The sequence below is a fragment of the Pseudopipra pipra genome, unplaced genomic scaffold, assembly GCF_036250125.1.
Source record: "Pseudopipra pipra isolate bDixPip1 unplaced genomic scaffold, bDixPip1.hap1 HAP1_SCAFFOLD_220, whole genome shotgun sequence".
Lineage (NCBI taxonomy): Eukaryota > Metazoa > Chordata > Aves > Passeriformes > Pipridae > Pseudopipra > Pseudopipra pipra.
In genome coordinates this window covers 20,039-28,734 of record NW_026990699.1, presented here as the reverse complement: position 1 = coordinate 28,734, position 8,696 = coordinate 20,039, and the positions used below count along the sequence as shown (strand labels likewise).

General features: G+C 65.2%; 1 protein-coding gene across 1 annotated transcript; it reads right to left on the bottom strand.

The window, feature by feature from the left end:
* Positions 1–122: 122 nt before the first annotated feature.
* On the bottom strand, positions 123–8,095 carry LOC135408190 (selenide, water dikinase 2-like). The gene is made up of 7 exons (XM_064643492.1): positions 7,846–8,095; positions 6,432–6,535; positions 5,081–5,188; positions 3,884–4,038; positions 3,162–3,252; positions 2,584–2,683; positions 123–262 (listed from the first exon to the last, which is right to left on the bottom strand). The coding sequence occupies exons 1-7, from the start codon at positions 8,072–8,074 to the stop codon at positions 138–140; spliced, it is 912 nt and encodes a 303-aa protein (XP_064499562.1). The 5' UTR covers positions 8,075–8,095; the 3' UTR covers positions 123–137.
* Positions 8,096–8,696: the final 601 nt, after the last annotated feature.

Here is an 8,696-nt window from a genome sequence, read left to right as displayed (position 1 = left end):
TTATCACCTTGGGGACACCCAAACCCGGTGACATCCGTGGCTGGGTGGGCACCAAAGGACCTCATTAGACTTGTGGTTGTGAGGGGACACCAGTGTCACCAGGGTGTCACCAGGGTGTCACCAGGGTGTCACCAGTGTCACCTTGGGGACACCCAACATGGCCCCAACGTCACCAATGTCACCCCTGGGCGTGGCCCAGGAGCCCCAAACCTGGTGACATCCGGGGCTGGGTGGGCACTGAAGGACCTCATCAGACCTGCGGCTGGGAGGGGACACCAGTGTCACCAGGGTGTCACCAGGGTGTCACCAGTGTCATCGTGGGGACACCAGTGTCACCAGGGTGTCACCAATGTCACCAGTGTCACCAGGGTGTCACCAGTATCATTGTGGGGACACCAGTGCCACCAGGGTGTCACCAGTGTCACCAGGGTGTCACCAATGTCACCAGGGTGTCACCAGTATCATTGTGGGGACACCAGTGCCACCAGGGTGTCACCAGTGTCACACCCAACATGGCCCAGGAACCCCCATGGCAGCCTTGGGGACACCCAAGGTGGTTTTGGGGTGCTCTTGGGGACATCTGAGGTGGCCTTGGGGACATCTGGGATGGCCTAAGGACCCCCCTGATAGATCTGGGGACATCTGGGGTGGCTTTGGGGACACCTTAGGGTGGCTTGGTGGTCTCTTGGAGACATCTGGGGTGGCTTTAGAGACACCTTAGGGTGGCTTGGTGGTCTCTTGGGGACATCTGGGGTGGTTTCGTGAACATTTGCAGTGGCTTTGGGGACTGGGATGACTTTGGATTCCCTTGGGGACATCTGAGGTGACTCTGGGGACACCCAGAGCGTCCCCAGGATCCCAAACCCGGTGACATCCGTGGCTGGGTGGGCTCCAAAGGCCCCCCTTGGACCTGCAGCTGGGGGAGGGGACACCAGGGTGTCACCAGGAGGGTCCTCGAGGTGTCCCCTCATCCTTGGAGACAGGTGGGGTGGCTTTGGGACCCCCTCGGTGGCTTTGGCATCTCTGAGATGTCTTGGAGACACCTGAGGTGGCTTTGGGGACACCTGGGGTGGCTTTGGGGACACTGAACGTGGCCAAGGGACACCCCATGGTGGCTTGGGAGACAACTGGAGTGGTCTAGGGGACACGTGAGGTGGCTCTGGGGACACCGGGGATGGCCTGGGGACCCCTTAGGATGGCTTTGGGGGGCTCTTGGGGACAGCTGGGTGGCTGGGGACAACTGGGTGGCTTTGGGGACACCTTGGGTGGCTTTGGCAACATTGCAAGTGGCTTTGGGGACACCTTGGGTGGCTCTGGGTGTATCTGGTGTGGCCTTAGGGACACCCATGGTGGCTTTGAGGACATCTGAGGTGGTTTTGGGCATGTCTGGTGTGGCTTTAGGGACACCCATGGGGGATCTGGGGACACCTGGGATGGCTTTGGGGACATCTGAGGTGGCTTTGGGCATGTCTGGTGTGGCTTTAGGGACACCCACGGTGGATCTGGGGACACCTGGGTGTTTTTTGGTCCCATTCCGGGTGTCCCCAGTGTCACTCCCATGGTGGCCATGCTGGGTGGGGTCTCCTGATACAACAAACCCCACCCCCTGGGTCACCTCCCCTGGGTCCTTTCGTGCCCCCAGGGTGTCCCCCTGTCCCCTCAGTGTCCCTTCAGTGTCCCCTCAGTGTCTCCATCTCCCTCCAGTGCCACCCCCTGGGGCAGTTCATGGTGGCCCTGCTGGGTGGGGCCTCCTCACACACCAACTCCCCCCCCCAGGTCACCTCCCCCGGGTCCCCTCGTGTCCTCAGGGTGTCCCCAGGTGTCCCTGTGCCCCCACAGTGTCCCCACAGTGTCCCCAGGTGTCCCTGTGCCCCCACGGTGTCCTCAGGGTGTCCCTGTGCCCCCACAGTGTCCTCAGGGTGTCCCCAGGTGTCCCTGTGCCCCCACAGTGTCCCCACGGTGTCCCCAGGTGTCCCTGTGCCCCCTCAGTGTCCCCAGAGTGTCCCCAGGTGTCCCTGTGCCCCCTCAGTGTCCCCAGAGTGTCCCCAGGTGTCCCTGTGCCCCCTCAGTGTCCCCAGGGTGTCCCCATGTCCCCTCAGTGTCACCCACCAGTCCAGTTGAGTTGTGGCCGTGCTGGATGTGACCTCCTGACACACCTACTGGGTCACCTCCCCCGGGTCCCCTCATGTCCCCAGGATGTCCCTGTGTCCCCTCAGTGTCCTCAGGGTGTCCCTGTGTCCCCTGGGTGTCCCCTGGGTGTCCCTGTGCCCCCACAGTGTCCCCACAGTGTCCCCAGGGTGTTCCTGTGCCCCCACAGTGTCCCCAGGGTGTCCCTGTGCCCCCTCAGTGTCCTCAGGGTGTCCCCAGGTGTCCCTGTGTCCCCTGGGTGTCCCCTGGGTGTCCCCACGTCCCCTCAGTGTCACCCCCCGGTGCAGTTCGTGGTGGCCATGCTGGATGTGGCCTCCTGACACACCAACTGTGTCACCTCTCCCAGGTCCCCTCATGTCCCCAGGTGTCCCCAGGGTGTCCCTGTGTCCCCTGGGTGTCCCCTGGGTGTCCCCCTGCCCCCTGGGTGTCACCCACCGGTGCGGTTGAGCGTGGCCATGCTGGCCACGGCCTCCTGGTAGGCCAGCTCCACCTCCTCCCGGGTCACCACCAGCTTGATCTTGTTCCAGCGCTCGGGCTGAGGGGACACGGAGGGGACACATGTCAGGGACCCCCGTGGGGGCCTTGGGGACACCCCCAGGGGGGCCCTGGGGTCTCCTTGGGGAGATCAGTGGGAGCTCAGGGGCTACTGGGGGGGCTCTTGGCCTCCTTGGGGACATCATGGTGGCTCTTGGTCCCATTTTGGGTCCCCTTGGGGACACCAGGGGTGGCTCAGGGTCCCCTTGGGGACAGCAGGGTGGCTCAGGGTCCCCTTGGGGACACCAGGGGTGGCTCAGGGTCCCCTTGGGGGACACCAGGGGTGGCTCAGGGTCCCTTGGGGACCCCAGGGGTGGCTCAGGGTCCCATTTCAGGTCCCTCTGGGGACACCTGGAGGTCCCCCAGCCCCAGCTCAGGTGCCCCTGGTGACACAGGGCTGGCTCTGGGCGTCCCCCCTGTGGTGTCACCGTCCCCCCAGTGCCCCCCCATGTCCCCCCAGTCCCTCCAGTGTCCCTCACCATGTCCAGCCACTGGTGAGCGCTGACAGCCATGTGTGTCCCCAGGGGCTTCGTCAGCACCAGCACGTCCCCGGGCACTGCGCTGTCCGGCCTGCGAGGGGCGGGGTCAGCAAGGGACACGCCCCCTTGCCCCTAACCCCGCCCCTTGTCACCAGTCCCCACCCACCCCACTCCCTGTCCCCAAGCCCCGCCCCCTCCTTGTCACTCACTGAGCTCATTTGATGGACAGACCATGGCCACACCCCCCAAACCCCACCCACCCCTGTCACTCACATGAACTCACTTGATTGACAGATGGTTGTGACCACGCCCCCTCCCCAAGCCCCGCCCCTCAGCTGTCACTCACATGATGAACTCGCTGGATTGGCAGACAGCTGTGACCACGCCCCCTCCCCAAAGCCCCGCCCCTCAGCTGTCACTCACATGAACTCACTTGATTGGCAGACAGCTGTGACCACGCCCCCTCCCCAAGCCCCCGCCCCTCAGCTGTCACTCACATGAACTCACTTGATTGGCAGACAGCTGTGACCACGCCCCCTCCCCAAGCCCCCGCCCCTCAGCTGTCACTCACATGATGAACTCGCTGGATTGGCAGACGGCCGTGGCCACGCCCCCTCCCAAGCCCCGCCCCTCAGCTGTCACTCACATGATGAACTCGCTGGATTGGCAGACAGCTGTGACCACACCCCCTCCCCAAACCCCGCCCCTCAGCTGTCACTCACATGATGAACTCGCTGGATTGGCAGACGGCCGTGGCCACGCCCCCCACGATGACCCAGGGGTTCAGCACCGTCTGTCCCCCCGTCACCGACGTCCCCCCGTCCTCGGCCGCGTCCCGGAACCCCTGGATGATCAGGGGCATCACCTTGTCCCGCTCCTGGGGGCACAGGGGGGCACTGTCACCCCTCAGTGTCACTGTCACCCCCCTGGATGATCAGGGGCATCACCTTGTCCCGCTCCTGGGGGCACAGGGGGGCACTGTCACCCCTCAGTGGCACTGTCACCCCCTGGATGATCAGGGGCATCACCTTGTCCCGCTCCTGGGGGCACAGGGGGGGCACTGTCACCCCTCAGTGGCACTGTCACCCCCCAGCGTCACTATCACCCCTGTCACTGTCACCCCTGTGTGCCACTGTCACCCCTGTCACTGTCACCCCTGTGTGCCACTGTCACCCCCCAGTGTCACTGTCACCCCCCTGGATGATCAGGGGCATCACCTTGTCCCGCTCCTGGGGGGCACAGGGGGGGCACTGTCACCCCCCAGTGTAACTGTCACTCCTGTCACTGTCACCCCTCAGTGTCACTGTCACCCCTGTCATTGTCACCCCTGTCACTGTCACCTCCCCGTGTCACTGTCACCCCTCAGTGCCACTGTCACCCCCCAGATGATCAGGGTCATCACCTTGTCCCGCTCCTGGGGAGCAGAAGGGGATCATGAGGTGGTCCCTGGGACCCCCCCATGTCCCCCTGTCCCTGTCACCTCGTCTGTCACACGCTGGCTCACACTGACCAGCATGAGGACATTGTCACACTTGGTGACCCCCCCATGTCCCTGTGACCCCCCCATGTCCCTGTGACCCCCCCGTGTCCCTGTGATCCCCCCCGTGTCCCTGTGACCCCCCCATGTCCCCCCCTGTCCCTGTCACCTCGTCAGTCATGCGCTGGCTGACGCTGAGCAGCATGAGGACGTTGTCACACTCGGTGACCCCCCGTGACCCCTCAGTGTCCCTGTGACCCCCCCCGTCCCTGTCACCTCGTCTGTCACACACTGGCTCACACTGACCAGCATTAGGACATTGTCACACTCGGTGACCCCCCCATGTCCCTGTGACCCCCCCAGTGTCCCTGTGTCCCCCCTGTGACCCCCCCAGTGTCCCTGTGACCCCCCATGTCCCTGTGACCCCCCCTGTCCCTGTCACCTCGTCAGTCATGCGCTGGCTGACACTCAGCAGCATGAGGACGTTGTCACACTCGGTGACCCCCATGGCGTACAGGTCACTCAGCACGTTGGCACAGGCGATGCGGCCCTGCAACGGGGGAGGGGGCTCTCAGGGGGGGCCTGAGGGCATTTGGGGGGTCCCAGGTGGGGATTTGGGGGGTCCCAGGTGGGGTGTGGGGAGTCCCAAGTGGGGTTTGGGGAGCACAGGAAGGGATTTAGGGGGTCCCAGGTGGGGTTTGGGGAGCCCAGGAGGGGATTTGGGGAGCCCAGGAGGGGATTTGGGGAGCCCAGGTGGGGTTTGGGGGGTCCCAGGTGGGGTTTGGGGGGTCCCAGGAGGGGATTTGGGGGGTCCCAGGTGGGGTTTGGGGAGTCCCAGGTGGGGTGTGGGGAGCACAGGAAGGGATTTAGGGGGTCCCAGGTGGGGTTTCGGGAGCCCAGGAAGGGATTTAGGGGGTCCCAGGTGGGGTTTCGGGAGCCCAGGAGGGAATCTGGGGGGCCCAGGAGTGGATTTGAGGAGTCCCAGGCAGGTTTTTGGGGTGCCCCAGGATGGATTTGGGGGATCTCAGGGAGGTCTCAGTAGTTTCCTGGGGTGTTCTGGGGAGTTCCCAAGGTGGTTTGGGGGGTCCCAGGTGGGTTTGGGAGGTCCCAGGAGCTGTTTGGGGGTCGCAGGGGGTGTTTTTGGGGGTCACAGGGGGTTTTTGGTGATCCCAGGAAGGGTTTTAAGGGCCCCAGGGGGTGTTCGGGGATCCAAGGGGATGTTTTGGGGGTCCCAGAGTGTTTTTAGGGGTCCCAGGGTGTTTGGGGGGGTCACAGGGCTCATTTGGGGGTCCCAGGAGGTGGTTTTGGTGATCCCAATGTGCTTTTGAGGGGTCCCAGGGGGTGTTTGGGGGTCCCAGGTGAGTTTGGGGGGGTCCTAGGAGGGTTTTTAGGGGTCCCGTGGGTGTTTTTGGGGGTCCTAGGGGTGTTTTTAGAGGTCTCAGGGGTGTTTTTGGGGGGTCCCAAGGGTGTTTTTGGGGGTCCCGGGGGTGTTTTTAGGGGTCCCAGGGGTGTTTTGGGGGGTCCTGGGGGTGTTTTTAGGGGTCTCAGGGGTGTTTTTAGGAGTCTCAGGGGTGTTTTGGGGGGTCTCAGGGGTGTTTTTGGGGGTCCCAGGAGGGTTTTTAGGGGTCCCAGGGGTGTTTTTAGGGGTCCCAGGGCTGTTTTGGAGGGTCCTGGGGGTGTTTTTAGGGGTCTCAGGGGTGTTTTTAGGGTCTCAGGGGTGTTTTTAGGGTCTCAGGGGTGTTTTTAGGGGTGCCAGGGGTGTTTTTGGGGTGGCAGGGGTGTTTTTGGGGTACCATCATGTAGGGGTCATCGATGATGGGGTAGAAGAAGTCGGTGGTCTGCACCAGAGACAGCCCCCCGTGCCGCAGGGGGATCACACACGAGTCCAGCCCGATGCCTGGGGGGGCACAGAGCCCGTCAGGGGGGCACAGAGCCCGTCAGGGGGGCACTGACCCCACTGGGGGGGCACTGACCCCATTGAGGGGGCACTGACCCCACTGGGGGGGGCACTGACCCCATTGAGGGGGCACTGACCCCACTGAGGGAAGCACTGACACATCAGGGGGGCACTGACCCCGCTGGGGGGACACTGACCCTGCTGGGGGGGCACTGACCCTGCTGGGGGGGGGCACTGACCCCATTGAGGGGGCACTGACCCCATTGGGGGGGCACTGACCCTGCTGGGGGGGGCACTGACCCCATTGTGGGGGGCACAGACCCCATTAATGGGGGCACTGACCCCATTAGGGGGGGCACTGACCCATCGGGGGGGCACAGACCCCATTGGGGGGGGCACTGACCCATCAGGGGGGGCATTGACCCGTTGGGGGGGGCACCAACCCCTTTTTTGAGGGGTGGGCACCATTCTGGGGGGGCTCCGGACGGGGTGGGGGGGCCCAAACCCTGCCTGGGGGGTGGGAGCGGCCCCAGCGCGGGAAGGAGCCGGATCTGGGGGGGCCCCTCCCCCCCCGAGGCTCCTCCCTCTCCCTGCCCTCCCCTCCCCCCATGCCCTTTGCCCCCCCTCTGCCCTTTGCCCCCCCTCACGTGTTGCTGAGTCCCCACAGACCCCCCCCTGCCCCCTCCAGACCCCCAAACCTCCCCAAAGCACCTCCCGGGACCCCCAAGTACGCCCCCAAGTCCCCTCGCCCCCTCCAGACCCCCCAAACTCCCTCAAATTCCCCCCAAACACCTCCCAGGACCCCCAGACCCCCCAAGCCCTCAGGACTCCTCATCCCCCCCCCTCACGTCAGGGACTCCCCCCAGCTCCTCCTGAGCCCCCCCTGGACCCCCCAAAACCCTCCCGACCCCCAAGAACCCTCCCGAAGGCCCTCAAAAGCCTCTCAGGACCCCCCGCCCAGCACATTCTTGAGCCCCCCCTGGACTCCCAGACCCCCTAAAGCTCCAAGAATCCCCCCCAGCAATCCCCCAAAGACTCTCATGATCCACACCCAGCAGCCCCTTGGCACGTTCCTGAACCTCCAGACCCCCCCAGACCTTCCTGAAGGCCCTAAAGCCTCTCAGAACCCCCCACCCAGCGTGTTCCTGAGCCCTGCCCGGACCCCCAGCTCCCGGCAAACCCCTCCAGACTCTCAGGAAACCTCCCAGACTCCTCCAAACCCTCCGCTAACCCCACCCCCCGACACCCCCCACAGCGTGTTCCCGACCCCCAAGCCCCCCCTCACCCCTCCGCAGCCCCCCGGCTCTCACCCAGCGCCGGGGCCCCTCCACTCTCCGCCTCAGCCCCTTCCCCTCCTCCTCCTCCTCCCGCTCCTCCGGGGCGCTGCCCCTCGAGTCCCGCCAGGAGCTTGAGCAGCGTCTCCTGCGGGACTTTGCAGCCTCAGCCGCGGAGCTCGCCGTAGGCCGTGAGGCGCCAGGCGGGGTCCAGGCCCAGCGCCGCGGGCTCGAAGCGCCGCGACCCGCCCGGCACCGCCGCCATCTTGGAATGCGCCCGACCCGCCGCCCGCCCGCGCCTCGGATTGGCCGCAGGGCCACGGGCGAAGGGCGCTGATTGGACGGTGGACTGAGGGGAGGAGGGCGCGGATTGGTGGGTTGTGAGGGGAGGGGGGTGTGTCCGAGAGATCGGGCGGTGATTGGGAAGAAGATGGGAGGGGGCGGGGCGGAGTGAGGGGAGAGGCGGGAAAGGGCGGGAAGAGCGAGGCGGGCGCTGATTGGTCTGTGGGCGGGAGGGGGCGTGGCTTTGAGAGGGAATGCGGGAGGGGAAAAGGGCAGGAGGGCGCGAGGCGGGCGCTGATTGGTTAAGGGGAAAGGGGGGCGTTGCCTGTATGAGTGGAGAGGGGTGGGGGAAAGAGCGGTCAGTGTGTGGAGGGGGCGGGGTTTCGTGAGGGAGAGGGGCGGAAAAGGACCGAGGCGGGCGCTGATTAATTGAGGGGCAGAGGGGCAGGGCGCCGCGAGGGGCGGAGAAAAGGGCGGGAAGCGTGTGAGGCGAGCGCTGATTGGCTATGTGAGCGATGGGGGCGTGGCTCCATGAGGATAATCGGGCGGGAAAAGCGCGAGGCGGGCGCTGATTGGTCAGGAAGCAGAGGAGGCGTGGCTTCGTG